Here is a 24,606-nt window from a genome sequence, read left to right as displayed (position 1 = left end):
CACCTGTCCATCTCTAAGTCCCTGTGTCTCCACCTGGTCTCACCTGTCCATCCACCTGGTCTTAATCTAAATGTGTCTCCACATGCGTCCCCAGCCAGCACTTGAGATCTGATCTCAGTTTGTGTGTCTGTAAATCAGCAGCGCCATCATGTGGTCAGTAGAATATTGTAGCAGCTGCTGTCTCTAATGGATCTCTACCTACCGCTGGATCAGAACCATCAACAGCTGCTGGTTGACTTGGAGACATGATCCAGATGTTGGAACAAGATGGAAAGACTCTCACATGTTAAGATCTGATTTATTTATGAGAAGGAAGGAAAGAAGGAAGGAATAAAATAAGGATGGAAGGAAGGGAGTAAGGAAGGAAGAAACCTAGGAAGGAAAGAAGGAAAATGGGAAGGAAAGAGGGAGAGAAGGAAGGAAGCCATCTAAGAAGGGGGAATGAAGAGAGGGAGGAAGGAAAGGAGAGGAGGAACGAATGAAGGAAGAAACCTGGGTAGGAGGAAGGGAGGAAAGAGGGAAGGAGGGAGGAAGAAGGAAGGAGGAAGAAGGAAAGTTTGAAGGAAGGGAAGAAGAAAGGAAGGAAGGAATTAAGGAAAGGAGGATGTTGGAAGGAAGGAGGAGTCAAGAAAGGAAACAAGGAAGCAGGAAGAAGCTGTAAAGTCTCTCCCACGTTCAGATCTAATTTATTTTATTGACAAAGACTCAGATCAGATCTGAACCTGGAAGCTTCTTCTTTGATCCTCAGAGGAACCAGGTCAGTGATGAAGAACAAACATCTGATGAAGAAGAGGAAATGAAGACACTCAGCGTCCTCATGTTCAGTCAGTTCATGAGTTGATTCTAGTTTAGATTTATTTATTTAGTTAACAACTACAGAGACAGAATGAGGAGGAAGATGAGGAGAAGGAGAAGAAGAAGAGATCATCTGCTGCTGGAAATACAACAAAAGAAGAAGAAGAAGTATTGTCTCCTCAGTGTCCAGTCCTGAATGTCTAGAGTCTTAGAAGACGACCAAGGTGTCTCCACGTCTCCATCGTCTCTGTCCATCTAGGTTCATCTCGTTCCTGATGTTTAGTCCACGTGGAGACATTAAAGGTCCACTCCTCTCTGTCCTCCGTGGACGCTGACGTGTCTCTTCAGGTGACTGATGGATATGAACGTCTTGCTGCAGTAGAGACACCTGAACTGTTTACAGTCCGTGTGGACGCTCATGTGGACCTTCAGGGACCCGGACTGGGCGAAGCGTTTCCCGCAGTGGACGCATCCGTAGCGTTTCTCCCCGGTGTGGACGCTCTGGTGGCGTTTCAGGTTGCTGGAGTCGGAGAAGCGCTTCCCGCAGAGCGAGCACACGAACGGTTTCTCCCCCGTGTGGACCCTCATGTGCGTCTTCAGGTTCTTGAGACACGCCAGCGTCTTCCCACAGCGGTTACAGACGAACGACTTCCCCCCGGGGTCGTCTCTGCTGCCCCCGTCCTGGTGTCTCCACCCGCCCGTCTGTCCCCCCGCGGCGGGAAGCTGTTCGTCGGCCGGCGGCGCCCTCTGCTGGCGCTCTGCAGACACACTTCCCTCCCCGAGGGTGAAGGGGAAGCTACCGCCGCCGCCGCCGCCATCACCGGAGACGGTTTGGGTCAACGCAGACGAGCAGCTGGGATCTGAACCCAGAGGATTGTGGGTAGTGGAGAGGGAGCCATGCTGCTGGAGGTGCAGCTCAAACACCAGACTGGTTTCTGTCCTCTGACTCGTGTTCTGGCTTTTCTGTCCCGACGTAGACGTGGAACTGACCTCGCCACTCGTCCACGATCGAGACGAGACCCCACCGCCGCTGCTGTCGCCACCGCCGTCGCCACCACCATCGCCTGCTGCTTCCTGTTTGACCTGGCGTGATGGAGACGAGTCCGTCTGTCCCTCAACGACGAGACAAAAACCTTCCAGAGAGAAAAACACAGGAGGAATGAAAAGACGTTGACGTGAGTCTCTGGATAATTAATCGTTTAAATCACTGAACTCACTGTCGGCCTCAGACCGGGACCAGGACTCATCGTCGTCCTCCACCTTGATGACCGTGCTCGTCTCACCTGCAGACTGGAACCACAGAAGAAGAATGAGATCAGGTCAAACACTCTTCCTCCTCCTCTTCCTCCTCCTCCTCCTCTACTCACCCTCCTCTGCGTCACTTCCTGTTCTTGTTCTGAAGGTGGATCCGGGTCTCTGATCTGTGGTGGCTCCTGATTGGTCGATCTGGACAGAGCTGCCTGACCTGGAGGATGATGAGTCCAGACGATGCGTTTAAAGTCCAGTTTATGACGTAGTTTATTTCACTACTTAAATATACACCAATATAAAACCTCATAATAAAGATATAAATTATATAAATATAAAGCTATTTGAAGGTTACCACTGCATTTACAGCTTCAGAAAATATAATAATTAGTTTAATATTTGCTTTTATATGAAAATATGATTAATGTGATTAATGTATGAACAAATAATTAAACATTTCTGGTTTTAAATTTAAGGATTATTTTAATTTAAATCTTATAACACATAGTAATATAAAGTTAAAAGTGTGTTTTATGCTCTGATTTTGGATCAAAGTGTTGAATGTTCAGTTTTCCAGATGGTACTTGAACGCAACATTCACCGAACCAGCGTCATTACTTATTTTATTTTATTTAATTTTATTTATTTACGTTGATTAACCGGTTAACCGCTTCTAACGGTTACCTGTCGTCCCGCTCCTCCTCGACGCCTCGCCGCCCACGAACACCTGAGGTCGCGCGCGGCCGCCGCTCGCGTGCAGCAGCGCGGCGCCGCTCGCGGTGGCCACGGCGGCTCGCAGGGCGGACGCGCGCGCGGCCCTCAGCTCCATGAGCCGCAGCTTCCGCCGCAGCGCCTCGTTCTCCTTGCGGCTCCGCGTGATCTCCAGCTGCAGCACCGAGTAGCCGCTGTCCACGAGCTCGCAGATCTCCGCCACGGCCGCGTTGGCCAGCACCTCCATGATGGAGGCGAGCTGCGCGTGGATGCCCGCGGCCGGGGACATTATTCGTCAAAAAGCCTCGCGTGCGGTCTTCCGAGCAGCGGAAAGAGCCAGGTGAGACACACAGGAAGGCACGCGCCCGCTCGGGTCACCTGGTCGCAGCCTCTGACGTGGAGGTAAAGAGTCGAGTGTGTAGTTTTAGTTTTAGTCCGCGACAACAGGAGTCCACACAAACCAGGAAGTGAAGCGACTAGTGACGCAAGCACGCTAGCGGCGCCGAGCGACGCTGGGCCTAGTACGCATGCGTCAATTTTACAGCGTTCTCATGTTATTCCAGAAAACAGGTTTAAAATGTCTTTTAACTGAGACTATACTTCACTAAATAATTATATAAATGTTTTTTTCATCGCTGCAAATTATTTATTTTTAAATGTTTTTACTCATTTCAAGTCTTTTTTTGACTTTGTTTTGTCATTTAGTGGGGTTTTAGCAACATCTTGTGGTTCTATTCTGACAGGATCAGGTTTACCTGTGGACGTCCTGTGATTCAGAGACGTCTGTGTTTCATGAGGCGCATTCACATAAATAAATGAACTAAAAATGTGTTTTACTCTAATCTACTGTCCACAGTTCTGTCTCTGCTGCAGGTCAGAGGACGTTTTACTCTTTCTGACTGATTTAGTTTAGTTTACAGATTCTAAGGAAGAGATGACCAACGACCTGGTGAACACATTAATGCTTGATTTAATGATTTGATCCGTCTGAACAGGTGAATGTGTCAGAGACATGTCCACTCTGCAGCCTAACATCTGTCCAGACTTTGATTTACATGATTCTTAAGAGACAAGAGACAGAAAAAAAGAAGAGAATCAAACAAAAGTCTCAGATTGACACTGGATTAGTTTTATCTCAGGACCTCTGTGTTAGGAGGAACAGGCTAGGTAACATGTGGTGTCATTTATACTTTACAACGACCTCTGACATTATTATAAAACACTAGAGGTGCTCAGGTCAAACTAGTCCAGTCATTTACATCATTTTATGTTAACTTAGTGTCTTTTCAGTCTTTTCTTGTTATTCAGTCAGTTTCAGTCCTGACGTTTCTTTGTCACATGCATTTTGTTTTAAACTGAAAGATTATTATTTATTCTTTTGTCATCGTCACACTTTAAATCCTTCAATAGATCGTTTTCTAGCTTCTTATCATTCTGTTGTTTCTTTAAAACACTATCTCAGTCATTTACATCATTATTAGTCATTTTCACCAGTACTCACTCATTATCTCATTTAATGATTAATCTACATAGCAGACAGATGAATCATGTCCTTCCCTCTAAACACTAACTGTTCTCGTTCTCATTCAGACTCTGAACATTAAATTCCTGCCACAGTTTTTTTTCCAGCTTTGATCCTAATAAACCTTCAACACTTTAACTCCACAGGGGACACAAAATAATTTTATTTGTCGATTTATTTACAAAAACCGGCACATAAAACATTTAACCTGGTTCATGACGTGACCTTTGACCTGTACAGACTTTAACATGTAGAAGGAGATGAACATTATTTTGGTTTTAAATCAGCTGAGAACGTAACGTCTGACAAAAACCTTTGAGTTTAAAACGAGCAGAAAAACGTCACGACGTCAGAATGAAAAAACGGTTATTAAAAAAGAAACAGGTAGGTAAAATATATATATATATATATATTAGTTAAAACATTTCTATTGAAAACTCTTTCTTTTTTAAAATAACATTTACAGGACATTGGGGTGACACTTCTTCATGTGGAGCTTGAGGCTGTACTTGACGATGAAGCTCCGGGAGCAGAAGGTGCAGGCGTACGGCCGCTCGCCGGAGTGGACGCTCAGGTGAGACTTCAGGTGAGCCGACTGGGTGAACTTCTTGCCGCACTGGTCGCAGCTGAACGGCCGCTCGCCGGTGTGGATCCTCATGTGAACCTCCAGGTTCTGCGTCGTGGCGTACGTCCTGTTGCAGACGGAGCAGACGAAGCGTTTCCCTCGGGACCCGGCGCCGGGCCGTCCCGACTGCTCCCGGTAGAGAGCGAAGTTTATCATGTCGCCGTCCTCGAAGTCGAACGCCGAGCTGCTGCTCTCGGACACCTGGCAGTCTGTGGGCGTCGAGCCCGAGACGCTGACGAGCTTCAGCCCGAACGCGTCACCGTCCACGTTTTCGCTTTGGTGGAACTGAGCGTAAGACATCTGGGCCTTCGTCTGCGCGGTCCACGACGGGTCGACGCTCAGATCCAGCTCCGCTCTGCTGGACGGAGACTGAGACTCCATCAGAGCGCCGCCACCGCTGAAATACATCGGCCTGTTGGAGCTCGGAGGAACCAGAGAACACTCCTGGACCAGCTGGACGTCCGAGTCGACCTGTGAGGTGTAGGAACACACCGACTCTGTGGCCTCCGCCTCGTCCCTGAGCTGGACGCAGCGGCCGGGGTCGCTGCGAGGGGAGTCCAGGCTGTAGACGGACGCCGTCTTCTTTGTGGAGGTTTTCTGCTCAGACGACGACGACTTCTCTGCGTCTTCGTTGCCCGTCCAGCGTCTCTTCATCCGTCGGCTTATCGGCGGAGAACTGACGCCCTCCTTGGCTGCAGCTCCATCAGCAGGCGTCTTAGTACCTGAAGGAAAAGGAAGAATATTTAATCAGCGTGACGGGAGACTGGAAAAGATTCACTGAAGACGCTTTTCAAACCAAAGAAATCCAGGAACTTAACCAGAGGAAGTAGAGGAGACGGTCACAACGCTGTAGCTAGCTGTCACTAAGTAGATTAAACAGGATGTTTGTTGTTAATGTCTCTAAAAGAACAAACGTTAAAACTGTAAAAGCAGCTGTTCAGGTATTTTATTTACAACGTGTCTGAGTTTATCCACATCCATCAGCTGTGCACCACGTGGTGACTTGCCTGACAGAATCTCATCCCTGTTTCTCAGTTTCACACCTGGCCATTTGACGCCATCTAGTGGACTAATGGCTTTACTGCAGATAAGAATCACAATACAGCCATGTTTGTCAGAAAGTTAGCTTAGCATTGATATGTAGCATGCCTTGGTGACTGGTTCCCTGGGGAGTTCCATGTGTGAACAACATGGAGGAAATCTCCATCTTTTTCTGGATTGTATAATGATCACAATGGTAGAATGTGATGATGTCCAGGAGAAATAAAATGTCCAGAGGTTGAATTGTGTGTACGTTGCCTCCTGTAGTGGAATCAGTAGGATTTTGTAGCCCCCTCCACCCCCCCTCACCCCCACCCTGGCACCTAGAGAGGTTAAAATGAATCAGAACCCATTTCCACTGACTTTCCTCGAAGGTGTCGTCGCTGTCAGAGTCTTCGTCTTTGATCAGCACCACGTCTGGAAACTGCAGACGACACAAACATCATTGTCACTGATTCATTATCAGTCGGACAGATTAATTAAAAAAAAACAACATCTAATTAAGATGAAAACATCTCCCGGGCCCTGATTGGCCGACTCATCTCCAGGATTCATTCACGTTTCAATGAGGAAAATAATTAAAAATGGAGAGCAGGGACGTGTGGAGCTGGATTATAAATATTAACTGTGACCAGAGAGTTCACCTTCACGTCTGAGCTTCTGGTTCTTTTATTATCCCGTTATCTCCTTATCTCTAACGACGCCTTTTGGTTTCTCACAATAACGAGATAATTACCACGACTGTGAGTCAGAATAAATATCCCACCGTTATCTTGACATCGACTGGTCGGAGCATGTGCAGATGATTAAGTACTGATCTGGAGATTAAAACTGGATTAAACCGACGACGTTAACCTTGTTAGAGGGATGAGGTTATCAGTGTCTTTATAAACTAATCATTTAGTCCAAAAAGGTGGTCAGCTCCTTTATTTAAATAATAATAAACGACTTTTAGACAGTTTAACTCAATATAAAGTTGAGGAGTTGATAATAAAAACCTTTGTTTATGTATCTGCATGTTGTTTCACTTCAGTTAAATCAGTTTATTGTATTTATTTACTAAAATATGAGAGTTGAGAAGCTGAAACATTAAAAAACAACTTTATTAGTCGATTACAATGAATATTGATCGATTAATCTGGTCTAATTGAAAGTAATCTGGTTTAAACTGGTGCTTTAATTGTTATTACTAAGATATTAAACACGTACAGCTCTAATCCACAGGTGATTCAATCGACCATTGATTAATCGATTAGTTAATATAAATATATATATTTAATATATAATGATTAATCAGTTAATAGGCATCTTAACTTAGTTTAATAAATCGATTTTATTATTAAATCTTATTTTAAATTTTATGTAGGATAACTTTTTACTGTTAAATTAACCGACGACGACACAAATCAGATCAATTAATCGACGAAGCTCCAGATGAGTCTACCTCCTCCGGGGTTCCACCAGCGGCTTCCTCCCTGTCACCGTCCCGCTGCTGCTCCACTCTTCCCGGCTGCTGAGGTGCCCCCTCCATCGTGACCGGTCCCTCCTCCTCCTCCTCCCGCGTCGTCGCCACCGCCGCCGCCGCCGCCCTCCCCCGGACGACGATGGACTCGATGAGGTGCAGCTTCTTCCGCAGGTCCTCGTTCTCCTTGTGGCTCCGGCTGATCTCCATCTGCAGCACCGCGTAGCCCTCGTCCACCACCTCGCAGATCTCCGCCACCGCCGCTTTGGTCAGAGCCCCCATGATGATGGACAGCTGCTCGTGGAGAGCCCGGCTGCTGAGAACCGACATCCCGCCGCCGGTTGAGGGACGAACCCGAACCCGAACCCGAACCGAAAGTCCCCCCAACGGTCCACACGGAGCTCGCGCTGAAGTCGGAGCCGTCTGGACTTTAAACCGTTGGAAAACACAAAGAGGACCGGAAGTGTTGTTCTTCTTCGTTTCCGCTTCACTTCCGGAATAACACTGCCGTTTCAAAATAAGAGGCGGCTGTTATTGAGACGAACAATAACATTTAACAATAATATTAAACAACAGCTGGAGCCTGAATAATACCTTTAAAAATAACTATGTTTAATAATAAATGTGTAACAATAACAATAATAACTTGGATTAAAAAAATACTTCATAACTCAAAAAAATATTTATAGAAAAAAATTAAAGTAGAATAAATTAAACTAGATTTAAATTTGTAGCGAACTAAAATAATTATTTGAGAAACTATTAATGAAATAAAAATGTGAAGAACAACATTTCATAAATAGAATAAATGCTAAAAATAATAATAACCATTTAACATATAACAATAAATGACTTGGAGTTACAGGTACCAATAATAAATATTAAAAGAAATGGTAATAATTCAACTAAGAAGAATATAGCACATTAATAATAATGGAAAAAAGTTTGGAAAATAAATAATTAAAATTAATTAATTATTATTAATAAATTAGAGGTAGACGACCAAATATCAGTAAGAAAAGAATAAATTAAATATGGTACAACTAAAAAAAACAACACTTTTTTTAATGACTATTTGGACTTTCTTCTTCTTGTTTAACCTATAATTCTTCTCATTTCCTGATGACAGAATTTTTATTTCACAATTTCAACATAATTTAAATAATCTTTAGATTTTTTCATAATTTTGACTTTTCCTGTTGTAAAGTAAATGTACTAATAATCTATCCTAATAGTAATAATCTATCTGTCCTTTGTGTTCTCCTTTAGATGAGTCCATCAGTGTGGGAACCTACAGAAAGAGTACGACTGGTGTTGTGTGATTGTTTCCGTGCAGACGCTGTAACTGTCAGAGATGAGATTAGAGGATTTAACAGGTTGATTAAGTTAAAGTTAACTCTTACCTTCCTTCAGGTGAAACCATCTCTGTTCCTGCAGTAAAACCATAAAGATCTCTTACCTCTGCTTTTACACTTGGTAAAACTATAAAAATAAAAACATTTCCATCCTGATTGTGTCGACATGAACTAAACGTCTTAATGAAGCAGCAGCTGATCCATCAAACCAAACGATTCATTAAAGATTTTACATTTTTATTTCCAGATAAACACCAACCAGAGAACATTCACATGCTTCTGACCCAAACACCGACAGCTCGTCTTCTGTCTGAGGTAAGAACTGATCAGGATCTGGTTCTGGTTCCAGTCTGATCCACAGTCAGCTGTTCAATAAGGAAATCACCAGTCTCGCGTCAAAGCTCCGGCTTTAATAAAGTCCGTTTGTCGCGTCGCCGTCGGTTAAAGAGGAGCGGCCGTCTGTTCGTTCAGGTGGTGTTTCTGCTGGTGGATCCTCAGGTTCTGCTTCCCGGCGAATCTTTTCCCGCAGTGCTCGCAGGCGAACGGCCGCTCCCCGGTGTGGACGCTCTGGTGCGTCTTCAGGTGACCCGACTGCGTGAAGCGCTTCCCGCACTGAGCGCAGCTGTACGGTCTCTCGCCCGTGTGGACGCGGACGTGCGTCTCCAGGCTCCGGGAGGACGTGAAGCATTTGCCGCAGTAGCTGCAGACGAAGCGCCTGTCCCTGCAGAACCTGTTGAGGTCCAGAGGGTCCAGCCTGGACCCGCCGAGGTCCAGCCTGGACCCGCCAAGGGCCAGCGCCAACGGGAAACTGGCTGGGTTCAAGTCAGACGCCTTGTCCAGCGTCGCCGGGCGGTGGTCCGGTTTCAGGTAGGGCCGGTGGGGGACGGACACCATGCTGGGTAGACCCTGACTGGTCCAGGACGAGCTCAGGTCCAGCTCGGTGTCGTAGGGGAAGGAGCTGATCACTCCCTGCTTCAGCGGCGCTGGACTTCCTCCTGACCCGAGCAGGAACGGCTTTCTGGTCTGGTCCGAGTCCGACGTCAAGATGAACACTTCGTCTGAGGAGCTGCTTTCAGCCGCCGCCCTGAGGCCCGGGGACCCCGGAGCGCTGTGGGACTCCTGGTGATCGAGCCGCTCCGACAGTCTGCTGCTGAAGTTCGGGTCCCACGTTGAAGAGGAGGAGATCCTCAACCCAGAGGGGCCCTCGTCACTGTCCACGGCCTCCGTTCCTTCAGACAAACAAACCAATCAGAGTCCAAACTGAGTACGAATAAAAACACAACCTGAAATAAGAAGCTCTGTCTCTGATATGTGGCGTTGCTGTTAGGAACTGATCCTGCTCCTGCAAACAGTCCGTCTTTATACCATCTATGGTTTGACCTGAGTGTCTCCTCACCCTCTCTCTCCCTCTCTTACCGTCCTCGTTCAGGAGCAGGTCGTCCGAGGCCGGGTCTTCGTCGTTGTTCACCTCCTCCTTCGCCGTCTCCTCCTTTATCAGAACGACGTCCTCATCGGGACGACCAGACTCGTCTGCAGCCGCTGCCGGAGAATCCTGAGAGAAGAGAAGAGAGAAACTGACATTTAAAATCATCAAAATTAGACCAAGGAAGTAAGTCTTCATACCAGCAGGTGGCACTAGTCTGGATTCATCATTCAAAAAGGAAACAGGAAGAAATGTGACGGCTCTGATCTGAACCAGAACCTCAGCGCCACAGAGTCACTTACTGATGTGAGCTGAACAAAGGAAACACTAAAACAAGCCGGACATGAATGAACCAACAATCGTGCAACGTTTTTCACAGTGACTGCGTTTAGAGATGATGTGACAGTAGACGCTCTCACCTCTGTCAATGCAGGAGTCACCTCTGTGGTCGCCTCCAGCACCGGGACCCTTCTACACCTCCTCTGGTTTGGGACTGTCAGCTGCAGGGTGGGGGGTCCGGATGGTAAGGCAGGCTCTGAGAGCTCTGAGAGAAAAACACACTGTTTAACAACTGCTTCATCACGTCTGTCCCTGATTCTGCAGGTTTGGTTTTGTCAATGGGAGAAACCAAGGTCACAAAACTTAACATTTAAACTTTATTGTCATATAAAGTCACATAATTAGTATTAAACGTCCATGTACTTTATTTTTCTGAGACTTTAAGATTAAATCTTAAATTCGGCAGGTACAAGTATGAGGACAAACGTGTTGGTAAATGGGCGAAACTCAGTTCAGAAAACTTCAAATTTAAAGTTTACTTTAATATAAAGTCACAGTTATTAACAAATGTCCCTGCGTTTTATTTTTATGACTCTTTTACGTCAAGAATTTAATTCGGCATATACAATGAAGAGGAAAAAGTTAGTTTAATAAGCTCTTTCTCTTTGAATTTGTTAATGGGAGAAACTCCGTTCAAAAAACTTAAAATTTCAAAATGATTTTACATATCATGACAAATAACTATTATTAAATGTCTCTATGGTTTATTTCCCCCACTCTTCCAAGTCAAGTCTTGAATTCGGCAGATAAACGTAAGAGGAAAAAATTAGTTTAATACAGTGTTAGCTAGATTTGCCTATCTCTCTTAGTTAGCTGCAACTGTTAAGTCAACAGTTGAAAAAGTTGCCACATGGTGTAGTTTAGAGTTTTATTCATAAGCCGAATTCAAAAATGACATCTAAAGACACCACACTAAGAAAAACAAGTCAAAATTACTTACGTAGTAGAAATTATATGTTTTATTCACATTTTTCCAATGAAGTCTGGAGCAAATCGCTCTGTTTACATACGGAAGAACGTTCGCGCACATCCTGCCACAATCATCCGTGGCTCTGTCATGTAAATAACGGAAAAACTGGTGAAATGTCCGCCGGTGCTGTTTGCCAGATGGTCCAAAAAACTCACCGGGAGTGAAAGCGACTAGTCCCCCGCCGCCGCCGCCACCGCCGCCCTCCTCCACCGCCACCGGGCCGCCGTAGTCCAGCAGATCGGCGTTCCCCCGGTGACCCCGGGCGATGATGGACTCGATGAGCTCCAGCTTCCTCCTCAGCGACTCGTTCTCCTTGTGGCTGCGGCTGATCTCCAGCTGCAGCACGGCGTAGCTGTCGCCCACCAGCTCGCAGATCTCCGCCACCGCCGCTTTGGTCAGCGCCTCCATGATGGACGTCAGCTGGGAGTGAAACCCCTTGTAAGTCGTCATCTCGAGCGGGATCGTGAACGACAGCCGCCGCCGAGACGTGACCTAGATCAACATGAACCAACGAGTTCCGGTGAACTTTTCCTCCGCGGGCAGCTCGTCCTGCTTTAGCCCGAATAGGAGCCACCGGCTTGGGGATGGATGCTGCGGGTTGACCGTTGTTGTTTAGAGTTGCTCGGTTATCAACTTCCGCTTTGTGACCCTTTCAAAATAAAAAAAATAATCACCCCGGAGTGCTGCCTTCATGTGTGCCTCGTAAACATTTGTTTCACTTCCAAAAATCTACCAACCTCCACATTTCACCATTCTTGGGTACTTTCACCTATATATTTGTTTAGTTTCAAGTTAATGCAGCATATTTTAATTTAATTAATTTTATTTTTTTGCGTGAAAACGGTGTAAAACATCTGAAAGAAAAGCAACAGGTTTTAATAACGGCGCTACCAGTGGTTCGTGAATCAGATTCATGTTTGTGCTATATTTTCTCGGCCAAAGGTCATCAAATTAAAACCTATTAGTCCTGAAATGTTGGTACCAGCGTATAAAACAGACCCCATAGTGCCCAACTTTTACTTTGTTTGCCTCTTGCACTACTTTTTTTTTGTAGTTCTAGGATTTCCCACAGCACTAGAACGCAGCAGCAAGTTGGTTTCTATAGCAACGGTTGACAACAGAGAAGAAGATGGTTTACAGTAAGTTAAAACACAAATAACGACCCATACAAACTGAATAACGCTGCTGTATTTAATTACCATTAACGGAATTAATACTTTTCCTTTATTGTCTTGACATTTTAATCTAATTAGCGTTGATTTATAAAGTTAGTTTCCTCTTCCCGTTGATGTAATAGGCTTGAAGTAACAGAACTGACCAGAACTTGACTAAAAGTTCATTCTGAATGTTTTATAAGCGTCAACTGTTGTAATGAATGGACTTATATGATTCATTTAAACCATCAATTACGTTTTTAATCACTTTATTGTTAAGTTTCCCTCCCATGCAGAGTAGCCGGAGCGCCGCCATCTTTGTTTCGTTTCGGAAATAAAACGTAACTTCTGTAAGGAGTCAAATATTTTTATCAAAAGTTAACGGAGGGATTTTTTTTTAATCCAAACATTTAGAATAGACTAATTATATTTACAGAACAATACATTTTCTGGAATCTAATATTTTCTATGCTCTGATGTTAGCTCCGTGACCGGAAGTAAGCTAGCTACCCGAGCTAATAACCGTTAAGCTAACTATTAGCATTTAGCTAATTAAAAGCAATTAGCTCCAGCTAGGACGTTGACATAGTATTTCATCTTACCGTAAACTCTACAGGAATTAAAGGAGGCTAACAAAAACATTATAGTTACATTTAACACTACAGGTAGTTACTGTTATTGCTAGCTAAGGTTAGCTAACCTGAACCCGGAAGTACCATCAACGTGCTCCCAAAAAGATATTCAATTTGAATGTTAAGTGTTTTTATTAAATAAGGCTGTTAATAAAAACACACAATCATAACATGACAATAAATACAAGAAGTAAACTGTATAAAACATGTCAATAAGTTGTTAAAATATTAAATTATTGCTCCAGGACTGATCAAGTTTTTGATTTGGTTTTGTTATTACATCTGGATGTTTTCTCTCAGGTGCATAAGAATGAAACGATACAGATGTTACACCTGCTGTGGTGAAAGAATCTGCTCTGTTGTAGCGTGACCATAACAAGGTGTGTTTCGTCCGTCCAGTCACGGAGGACATGGTCCGCCGGCGTGCCGAGCACAACGAGTGTGAGATTTTCTCCCTGGAGGAGGTTTCTCTGCATCAGCAGGACATCGAGAGGATCGAGCACATCGACAGGTGGTGCCGGGACCTGAGGATCCTCTACCTGCAGAACAACCTCATCCCCAGGATAGGTGAGCGCTGGCTCAGTAAACAGATCTAAACAAGGCTCAGTAATGGTAATGTAAGTCCCTCTAGTGCTGTGGTTTGTGGCACCAAGATGTTATCATCAGATCCTTTAAGTTGAAAGCTGGAGCCTCCATGAACGTCCCTCAGACTCTGGATTAGACTGAGATCTGGATCTCTTCTTTAGTTCTAAGTGTGTAGTTGGTGTTTAAATAAGAACGTGTGTCGGTGCCCATCAGAAAACCACAAGACTAGTGTCTGGGTAGTGGATTTCAGGACGTCCAGGCTCCACCTGCAGCCTGTAACCATCAACAGGGAGTGTGTAGAGGTGGTTCAGACCTAGAAGTACCTGGGTCTACATCTGGATCACAAACTGGACTGGTCGGCTAACATAGACTCAGTCTCTGTTTCCTCAGGATGCTAAGGTGGTTTAATATCTGCAGGAAGCTGCTGGACATGTTCTACCAGACTGTCGTTGACAGTGTCCTCTTCTACGCTGTGGTGTCCTGGGGAGGCAGCACTTCTTCTTCTTCTTCTTCTTCTTCTTCTTCTTCTTCTTCTTCTTCTTCTTATTACGTAAATATCTTTCAGGTCTGTTTCTCTGTGATGAAGCCACTGGACAGATAAATAAAGTATCTCACTATTTACAGTCTGATTCTTTAATCCTTCCACTTGTCCAGTTTTCCAGCTTCTAACACGTCATGCTGCTTTAAAGTTAGACCGGTCTGGACCACATGTTGAGACACTAGAACTGTTCAGAACTGTTCAGTGTTTCCTAGTCGTGAAGAAACAACCCTGACAGATCACCATCTCATGGTTTCCCTCCATGTCTGATGTGTTTTATTGTTTGTTTGCTTGTCTTTGTTTGTCTAGAGAATCTGGGTCGCCTGAAGAAGCTGGAGTATTTGAATCTGGCCTTGAACAACATTGAAGTCATTGAAAACCTTGAAGGTCAGTGGACGGAGCAGAGACAGATGTCCTGTGGAAGATGAAACGTCGCCTCTCGCCTTTCACACCTCCTTGTTTTGGCTAATTGAACAAACGCCTGAGGGGGAGTCGAGGCTGACGAGTGACTCAAGGAGGAAGAGGAGGAGGAGGAGGAGGAGGTTTTTATGAAAACGATTCGCTCTGCGCTCCAGGATTCTGTTTCTCTTTTACTTCTTTGTGGAATAATTTGTTGACGGGCGGACGCGGTGACCTGAATGTGTCTGCATAATAAATACGATCTTTGATCACGACTCCACGCTACAGTTTAGAAGACATTCACCACGGCTGCAGTCAAGTATTCTGACTGAGGCAGCAACAAACTTCATTTATTATTTTTTATTGGTGAATAATTCAGCTGCAGAACGTCAATAGTACAACACGAGGAGAAGAGAGAAGGGTTGCATGTAGATAGATGGATGGATGGATGGATGGATGGATGGATGGAGGATGGATGGATGGATGGATGGATGATCATTGCTGATTCATCTTCCTTGTTTCTAGTTTAATAAAACATGACGAGGTCTTGGTTTAGGATTAGATTGTGTCTGTTATACACATTTACTGCATCCCTTAATTCCTTCCCAGAATGCATCTGATGTGTGTCTTCATTTAGACTCAGGGCCTTGAGACTCAGCTGTTCCCAGATGTAGTTTTTGTGCAGCCTGTGTTTTAGATTCTGAGGACTAAAACCGAGCTCGTCCTGTGTTTGCGTCCCGCCTTCAGGCTGCGAGAGCCTCCAGAAGTTGGATCTGACGGTGAACTTCGTGGGTCGTCTGAGCAGCGTTGAGTCCCTGAAGCACAACGTCCACCTCAGAGAGCTGTTCCTGGTGGGGAACCCCTGCACCGAGTACGACGGCTACAGGCAGTATGTGGTGGCTGCTCTGCCTCAGCTCAAGGTAACTTCAGCTCCAGCTCTCAGTAAAGCTCTTCTGAAACAAAGAAACCAGATTTAAACATTTTAATTGTTCCATTCAAAGCTCTGATGGGACAATCAATAGTCTTGTTTGTCTTCGTCCTCAGTGGCTGGACGGGACTGAGATCAGCCGTTCAGAGAGGATCCGAGCCTCTCAGGGTCTAGAGGAGGCGAAGAGACGAGTCGGGGAGCAGGAGAGGGATTACCTGAGGAGGAGAGCCGAGGAGAAGGAGGAAGAGGAGGCGCAGAGGAAGCCGTCAGGACGCGAGGAGAGGAGAGCGGGCTTCGACGGCCGCTGGTACACCGACATCAACAACACGACGACGTGAGCGGAAACACGACGACCTCTCTGCTGCCTCGACACGTATGAGCTGATTCTAGCTCAAGATTTTATTATCTTTATAGACAAGAAACAACAAAGGATCCAACAGTTTATTTAAAGAACAGCAGAGGGAGGAATGGAGATGATTTAAGGCAACAACTCACGTCACTAATGCATCCGTTCTAGTTTAAACCTCACTGTTAATCTCTGCACAATACAGGAATCTAAATGAAGATAAAAACATCGGTGACTGTTAAACACCATCGAACCAAATAAGCAGCCTCACTCACAGGTTACAGGTTCAAGGTTCTACTGAGAGAAAACTAAAATCTAGAAACTGAGCAACAACAGCACAACGTCTTCTGCTACGTTTCTTTAGATCAGAACATTTAAAACAGATTTTTCTCAAATATTATGAAACAGTTTGATTCCACAGGAACCCAACAGGGAAAGTCAATATAAAATATTACAGAAAACCAGTGAAGAAGAACAGGAGATAAAACAGTAATCAGTCCAAGATAAATAAGATATCATCAACATATTATTATAAATGTATTTAATTTACAGGTTAATATCCAGGGATGAATAGATTTTCTTCATTAATCTAAAGGGTCTGAATCTTTTCTGCAGTTCACCGTCAGAGGAGAACCAGGAGAACCAGGAGAACCGGGAGAACGAGAGGAGACTGTCTGAGTTGGACGAGGAGCAGCAGGAGAAGGAGTTCTGGCACACGCCGTGTGCGTTCACCCCCGAGTCTCGTCTGGAGGCTCACCGCCACCTGGAGGAGAAGAGGAGGGCGAAGGAGGAGAAGTGAGTGGCCCCAAAGTTTAGACTTAGAACATGTGTCCCAGACCACCTCCACATGTTCACACCTGGATGGATGGATGGATAGATGGATAGATAGATAGATAGATAGATGGATGGATGGATGGATGTGAATAGATATTGTGTTCAGTATATAGTGAGATATGTTTCAGTTAGATAATAATATAAATATATAATGTTGTATAAAGAAAGAGACAGCACCTCCTTTCAGCTACAAACCTTTCTAGAATCATTTGTGATAAACTGGTCAAAACATTTTAACATCCCTATTTAAACATATAACCTGTTTTATATTGTTTTATGTCTCTGGCTGCAGTTTACGACTCCGGCCACTAGATGTCAGTGTAGCATCAACCCAGACAGCCTCAGTTTATCAACATAGAACTGAACCAATCACTATAAATCTGAAACATTCACCTCAAGGCCGACACATCCCGTCCTCACACGTGTGACAGGATGAACGGTCCGATGGCGCAGTTACAAAACCTGTGTCGTCAATGTTTAAAACACATATAACTCAGTTTGAACCATTTTTCACTGATAATGAAATGTGCCGGGGCTCTGGTGGGACACTTCTCAGTCACCTCAGGAACATCATTAATCAGTCAGTCAATCAGTTTAACGACCGCCTGGGCGAGGTTGGGTCTAATTTGTTTTTTCAGTGCGGGACGCTCTGAAACAGTTCCACAGCCGGGTCACGTTTGACGCAGCGCTTAGCGGGACAGATGTTCTCTGGTTCATATCTGTCTCTGGGTTAATGAGGAGCTTCCTGAAGAACACTCTGCTCTGCAGCCGAGGACTTTATTTATACTTCTGTGACCCATGAATCAGCTGGCGAGGGCGCAGATGATGCTGAATGATTTAGTGGTCGTACATTCAGGTGTCAGAGCTGGACTGTGATAGAAGAGAGAGCGGAGGAAGCACGTTTAGTTTGAATCTGTCTGAAAGTGCTGGATTCAAACGCCTCCTATCACCTCCCACATCACTGGACGACTGAAGGAACCGGTGCGTTTTAACGGTAGTTTCACCTGAGCCATGATTAATAATTAGGGTTTCATCTTTCTACACAAGACAAAAGAAACGTTAGAAGTTTTTGATTAAATCGATCCAGAGACTAAAATACATCCACAAAACATGACATCAGGAAAAAAAGTCTTATGATACAGAGACTCTCCTGTGACTGGACGAACAGAGACTAAAACCAACGACCTGCACCTGAGAGCTAATTACTCTTCATACCAGCAGGTGGCAGTAGTTTTTATTCATCATTCAAAGGAGGAAACAGGAAGAGCTACTGTTAGCTGCAGAAGAATTATTAGCTCGGAGGCTAAGGAGCTAGGAATAGCTAATATTTTCTAGGGAGAGCTACTATTAGCAAAGATGTTTCGAAGAGTTAGAAATATAGTAAAAGCTACTATTAGCTGCCAGGCAAAGAAGAGCTACTGTTAGCTGGGAGGCTATGAAGAGCTGCTGCTAGCTAGGAAGCTAGGAAGAGCTACTGTTAGCTGGGAGGCTATGAAGAGCTGCTGCTAGCTAGGAAGCTAGGAAGAGCTACTGTTAGCTGGGAGGCTAGGAAACTAGAAAGAGTTACTATTAACTATGATGCAAGTAAGAGCTGCTATTAGCTGCCAGGCGAGGAAGCGCTATTGTTAACTGGAAGGCTAGGAAGCTAGTAATAGCTAATATTACCTAGGGAGAACTACTATTAACTATAATGCTAGGAAGAGCTACTGTTAGCTATGACGCTAGGAAGAGCTACAATTAGCTGCCAGGCAGGGAAGAGTTGCTATTAGCTAGGAAGCTAGGTAGAGTCTTTTGTGACAGAAGAGACAGCTATGAGCAGGGTTGTTTTTAGACTTCCTACGGTCATCTAAACCCTCTCTAGCTGTGATGTTTCCAGATTGCGTGCATCCACAGTTGCGTGGTTTTGTCATTTCAATAAAGATGAAACATCTTCTCTTCACTACAAACACTACAGACTGTGGCCAGGATCCGTTAGAAAGCCAGCTCTGTCCGACTCTCAGCTTTTAGTTCCTACTACACCTCGAGCCACAGCGTCACAAATATCTGAACCGTATGAATCACCCGGTGGAGGCCTTGTGTTGTGTGAGGATCCCACCGTGTTAATCTTGTTTTCTGTGCACGTAGTGTTTATGTCAGATTAGCTCAGAAGATCTTTGTAGAAACTACAGTTCTCCCTCTAAATATGTACAGAAAGTGTTTCCTCCGGCTTCTTGAAATGACTCAGAGACAGTCATTGATAAGATGTGGGCTCATACCTGTCACAGCCAACCGGTGACAGTCCGCTCCCTCGTCCCTGCTCCAGAGGCGTCCCAGGCCTACATGCTGTCCAAGCAGAAAATCAGGCTGATATGGCGTTGCCGTTTTTATCGCCTCCCTCTCGTACGGCTGTCAAGAGTGCGCTGACTTGATGCGTGCAGTCGTGCCGTCACCGGATTGTCAGGAAAGATGAATTTCCTGCTCCTGAGGTGGATTCTGAGATAAGGTCAGCCAGGAGACACTTCTGGGTTTGTTTTTAATTAAAGTTATCTACTAAAGTAAAGCCATGAACAAGAAAAGCAAGTAAAGATGAATAAAATAAAATAAAATAATCTTTCTCTGTTTGTTTTTAAAAAGAGAAAAATATAATTATGTTAAAATTATAATAGCAAAAATAGTAGTAATATTAGTATATTTTAGTATTTTTTCTAAATGATAAAAAAATCTGCATTTTATATTATTTATTTATTTATTTTTATTCTTAAACTGTGAATTTACAGAATTACACTATATTTTATATTTCCCTTGAATTCTCAGTTATTTTATTAATTTTTAAATTAATAAATTAATGTATTATTCATTTATTATTATTATCAGTGAAAATAATATAAAATAATATAAAATAATAAATTAATTGAAAAGACAAGGGAAATATAGTGTAATTCTGTAAACACATAAACAAAGAAATTCACATTAAAATATAATATAAAAAGTTTTTAATCATTAAGTTTAAAAGAGGAAAAATATAAAATAAAGTCATTAAAACTCTTCCTTTAAGGTCAAATGATGATAAATGATGATAACAGACATGCATGGGTGAGAGAGAGGGTTGGACTGAGATTAGACGTGTCGTTAATTTTTCTACAGTCTAGAGTCATGATGCATACACGCAACAAAAAACAGCTCTGTTCTTGGTTCTGAAACAGCAGTAGGTAGAAATCCATGTATTTTAATTCCAGGTGTGAACTAAAAGGTGGCCACTTGTGATTGGCTGGCCAGAGATCGCCAGTTAACGATGAAATCCTCTCACTAGAGAAACTGCAACCAGAAAACATTTAACTTTAGTTTAATGAAAAGCGTGTTTGGCCTCTAAAGCTCACGTCCTCTGAAATACTTGACTTTATGTTGAAACAGCTCGTTGAAGGTGCTGATCTTCCCCCAGAGCTCCCGTGTGATAAGTCCAGCGTGGGTTAAGACTAACCGAGCGCTGTCTCAGCACATCGTCCTCAGATCTGGACTCTGGTGGAGCTGTCGCCTCTGATGTCTCAGCTGTTTGATCGACGCGCTGTCACACCTCCTGAAAGATGTGAAGCTACCGAGCAGCGAGCGCCACTGTGACCTTCACGCTGGAACTGGGAGGAGGAAGCTTTGTTTTGTTTGGAAGTCGACTTTAAACCACATGTTATTTTATTATTTTCATTAACTCAGGGGTAGAGTTTCCCTTTTGCTTTAATGCACTTGTTTGAGAAGCATCTAGTGGCCGTTACAGGAACTGCATCTTAACGTTTCCACCGTTATTTCCAAATAACACTCAGCACTCTTGGCGAAGTTGTCCAGTCATCTCTATATGATCTACATCTACTAGACTATACATTATTTGTGGTTTTAATTATTCCTGTCGTTCATGTCAACAGATGCAGTGTTTCCCACAGATTGCCTTGACCATGGCGGGCCGCCTTTAGTCTCATAACAAAGCAGAAATAGTCTGAGACGTGTCAATAAACCTAAATGATGTTGTGGTTAAAGTTTAACGTGTCAAAATAAAATGGATCTTTAAGGATTTTTTACACTTTTTGAATAACCTGGCGCCTGCACCACCTCTCATATTTAACTCTAAAGGCTCTTTTAAGGTACTGCGGGACTAGACGTCGTAACCTACGTAGCCTACGCTGGTACGAGCCATTTATACTTGTGCACTCGTCAGTCTGGCTCGCTCTGTAACACTTTGAGTTTATTTTTAGGAAGCCTCCTTCTTCTTCTTCTCAGAGCTCGCCTGTATTTCCCTTTTCAGTGAGTAGTTTCCTCATTTTTTTTCTTTTTAATATACATGTTATTCATCCGGACAAGATGACCAGGGTTTTATTAATCACATCCCTTCAGAATTCCTTTTCCCCGAGCCTCGTTAACCAGTGGAGTTATGTATCTCTGCAAACGTCCAGTAATTCAGCCTGAAGGGCCCCTCTCCTGCCTGAGATGGCATCCCGAAGAAAACCATGTAGAGATAAAACAACACGTCTTGAATATAAAGTGTGATGCAGAGGATCTGGCCGTGCTGGCATGGCTCTGACATGGATTTCCAGGGCGGTTATTGAACTATTAACCTGAGAGATGTCAGAGCCCGGCCTCAGCGCTCGGCTCCACAGCACCACTTAAACTCTCTGCAGCCCATCGCTCTGATAAAAACATCCTTGAGTTCAAGCAGATTGAAGGCTGCACGAGTCACGCCGTCACACTCCTCCCTCTCCGAGGCTGATGTACGGCTGCAGAGGTCGCGGCGGCCGACCCGACCCTCCGCAGAGCGCTAAACACTCGCCTGCCTCCGCGGCGGCCGACACGCTCATCTTCTGCTCAGCGGGTTTAATAGATGGACGGGTGTGAAGTGTGTGTTTCCCTGTGTCACGGCTTCACGTGGCTAATGGAGGGACTGGGTGTGCAGCAGATGGTAATGACGGTACAGTACACCTTCTCACTCAGAGCTGGAGGTCTGTGGGAAAATGCACCGGCTCAGGCCATAACATTATGACCACCTTAGTAAGATTGTGTAGGTCTCCCTTGTGGTGACTCATCAGAGAATGGACATGGGCCTTCTGAGGGTGTCCTGTTGTTAGTGGGGGGGCTTTGAGGGGAGGGGCCTCTGTGGATCATCCCACAGATACTTGATCAGTTTGGGATCTAGTGAATCTGGAGGCCAGGTCAACACCTTGTGCTGTTCTTCATGTTTTTTTTTTGTGTGTGTGTCTGTGTCAGGCTGCATCCTGCTGGGGATGGCTGCTGCCATCAAGGAGTGTCATTGCTATGGGGTGGGGGTGCATGGTCTGGTCTAGGTGGGTGCTACATGTCTAAGTAACATCCACACCAATGAATGCCAGGTCCAGAAGTTTCCCAGCAGAACACTGAATTGTCACAAGATGGTTTAAATGTTATTTACTTCTCCTGTCAGTGGTCATAATGTTTTGGCTGATCGGTATATATCGGTATTTACCTGGTTATTGTTGTAGCTAACAGTAAATACAGTTTAAGCTGTGAAGGTAGTTAGTTCCTGGTTGAGGTGCAGCTCTTCATCTATCAGCTCACTGTGGCTGCTCCTTCATGTTCCTGGCCTGGCGTGCTTCAACTGATAAAGAGACACTTTGATTTCCTTTTATTTCCTTATTCCCCACGGACCTGCACTTATTTCAAATGTAGTTTGAAAGCCGCTATCAGGGTTTGTCCCGCAGGAACACAACATCCTGTATGGATTTCCCTCTGTGCTCATGGATGCTCCTGGAGAGCTGGCTCTCTCCTTCACCCCACACATCTCATAACTCAGAGGCCGTCATCACTCAGTCCTCACATGTACGAGCGTTTGAACTCTGCTCATGTTGTTTCTCTGCAGAGAGAACGAGAAGACGAAGAAGAAGAAGAAGGCCCCGAGGACGCTGATCACCGCCGATGGACGAGTCATGAACGTCAACGAGCCCAAGTATGAACCAACACTTTATAAAATATTTTCTGTATTACTTCTGCAAACAAAACTGCCAACTCCTTTGTGACGACATGACTTCTGGAAATCAGTGTTTGTTGTAGAAACTAATCAACAGAACACACATTAGCTTTTACATTTCTGTCGGTGCCCAGCCATCGTCTTAGAGGAAGAAATGTGGTCGGAATAAAATCTTAATTGATGGTAATCGATGATCACTTAAACGTTTGGTGAAATCAAATGGAAGAAAACCAACAGTAGAACTCAGGGCTATGTTTAATAGTGAAAGTAAAAACATTTCCACACGTACAATGTGAAGGGAACTCAAGGGATTGGGACTGAACAGCTGTGTAGCCTTAAGAAAACCACTAATCAGTGAGGATAAGTGGAAAAAAAGGCTTCAGTTTGTTAGGGAGCATAAAGATTGGACTCTGGAGCAATGGAAGAAGGTCATGTGGTCTGATGAGTCCAGATTTACCCTGTTCCAGAGTGATGGGGGCATCAGGGTAAGAAGAGAGGCAGATGAAGTGATGCACCCATCATGCCTAGTGTCTACTGTACAAGCCTGTGGGGGCAGTGCTATGATCTGGGGTTGCTGCAGTTGCTCAGGTCTAGGTTCAGCAACATTATGTTGTCCAAAGAATGAGGCCAGCTGACTACCTGAATATACTGAATGACCAGGTTATTCCATCAATGGATCATATTCCAAGATGACAATGCCAGGATTCATGGGGCTCAGATTGTGAAAGAGTGGTTCAGGGAGCATGAGACATCATGTTCACACATGGATTGGCCACCACAGAGTCCAGACCTGAACCCCATTGAGAATCTTTGGGATGTGCTGGAGAAGGCTTTGTGCAGTGGTCAGACTCTCCATCATCAATACAAGATCTTGGTGGAAAATTAATGCAACACTGGATGGAAATAAATCTGGAGACGTTGAAGAAGATTATAGAAACAATGACACAGAGAATGAGCTGGAATCAGAGATAAAGGAGGTCCAACCATATTAGGGTGTGGGACATTTTATTTTGGTGGTGACATTATTTTTGGCCAGGTGGACAAAAAGGACATTGAAGGACATTATCAGAGTCTGACCTGCTGCCCTGATTATTTTCAGTACAGTGCTGCTGGGATGGACTAAAATCGACCCGATCTACTCGGCAGCAAATGCAGCAGAAAGGCAACGTAATTGGTTCTAGTTGTGTTCAGCCGGAACACCAGGACACATCCAATCACCAGCTGCAGTTTTATTCTGGAAAAAAATAAAATAAAAAACAACAACAAACAAAAGAACAGCTTGACTCTGAAAGCTTCTCTCCACCGCTCTGTCGAGGCAGGTAAAAAGCTTCCAGGTCCTGAGTGTTTGTTTTATTAGTTTGGATTTTAATCTCTCGCTGTAGATTAGCTCGGCTGCCATCATCGAGTTGGGGGGTGGAGGGGGGGGGGGGGGGGGGGGGGGCAACCCAATAGCTGTGGGGCCTCCCCCCACCGTCTCCCTCCATTAGCCAGAGGTTTATATCCAGAGCAAGGCCACAGGGGTCGAGGCCTGAAAACACGACTGATTTCATTTGCAATCTGAGCTGAGGACACACTCAGGTCAGGAATGTATTCTTTATATGATAGATCACCTTACAGCGGCACGGAGACAGGGCGGCATGGTCGACTGCAGCCGGGCTGGAAACACTCCAGACATCATAGACCAGAGAAGTTACACTTTAGAGAGGCTTTAAATGATAAAAGGTTTTTACTGGAGGAATT

General features: G+C 44.6%; 4 protein-coding genes across 4 annotated transcripts in view; 1 reads left to right on the top strand and 3 right to left on the bottom strand.

Moving 5' to 3' along the window:
* Positions 1-334: 334 nt before the first annotated feature.
* Positions 335-3,577, bottom strand: LOC311489559 (uncharacterized protein). The gene is made up of 4 exons (XM_084546688.1): positions 2,728-3,577; positions 2,163-2,260; positions 2,013-2,085; positions 335-1,928 (listed from the first exon to the last, which is right to left on the bottom strand). The coding sequence occupies exons 1-4, from the start codon at positions 3,041-3,043 to the stop codon at positions 1,093-1,095; spliced, it is 1,323 nt and encodes a 440-aa protein (XP_084402814.1). The 5' UTR covers positions 3,044-3,577; the 3' UTR covers positions 335-1,092.
* A 23-nt stretch (positions 3,578-3,600) lies between these two features.
* LOC311489560 (uncharacterized protein) lies at positions 3,601-7,870 on the bottom strand. Its single transcript, XM_084546689.1, has 3 exons — positions 7,387-7,870; positions 6,306-6,366; positions 3,601-5,623 (listed from the first exon to the last, which is right to left on the bottom strand). The coding sequence occupies exons 1-3, from the start codon at positions 7,732-7,734 to the stop codon at positions 4,737-4,739; spliced, it is 1,296 nt and encodes a 431-aa protein (XP_084402815.1). The 5' UTR covers positions 7,735-7,870; the 3' UTR covers positions 3,601-4,736.
* Positions 7,871-8,990: 1,120 nt separating this feature from the next.
* LOC311489165 (uncharacterized protein) lies at positions 8,991-12,265 on the bottom strand. The gene is made up of 4 exons (XM_084546113.1): positions 11,647-12,265; positions 10,602-10,726; positions 10,176-10,311; positions 8,991-9,988 (listed from the first exon to the last, which is right to left on the bottom strand). The coding sequence occupies exons 1-4, from the start codon at positions 11,939-11,941 to the stop codon at positions 9,201-9,203; spliced, it is 1,344 nt and encodes a 447-aa protein (XP_084402239.1). The 5' UTR covers positions 11,942-12,265; the 3' UTR covers positions 8,991-9,200.
* Positions 11,994-24,606, top strand: part of dnaaf11 (dynein axonemal assembly factor 11) — a gene marked incomplete at its 5' end in the record, with an annotated part of 29,548 nt that continues 16,935 nt past the window's right edge. The window contains 7 exons of the mRNA XM_084545812.1: positions 11,994-12,011; positions 13,643-13,844; positions 14,710-14,787; positions 15,547-15,719; positions 15,844-16,061; positions 16,689-16,868; positions 22,759-22,845. Coding sequence (XP_084401938.1) covers positions 11,994-12,011; positions 13,643-13,844; positions 14,710-14,787; positions 15,547-15,719; positions 15,844-16,061; positions 16,689-16,868; positions 22,759-22,845 — 956 coding nt within the window. The remainder of the gene's footprint in view (positions 12,012-13,642; positions 13,845-14,709; positions 14,788-15,546; positions 15,720-15,843; positions 16,062-16,688; positions 16,869-22,758; positions 22,846-24,606) is intronic.

The sequence above is a fragment of the Chelon labrosus genome (genome assembly GCF_963514085.1).
Source record: "Chelon labrosus genome assembly, chromosome: 6".
Taxonomy (NCBI): Eukaryota; Metazoa; Chordata; class Actinopteri; order Mugiliformes; family Mugilidae; genus Chelon; species Chelon labrosus.
The sequence above is the reverse complement of the archived record's forward strand: the minus strand, read 5'-3'. Positions and strand labels throughout refer to the sequence as shown.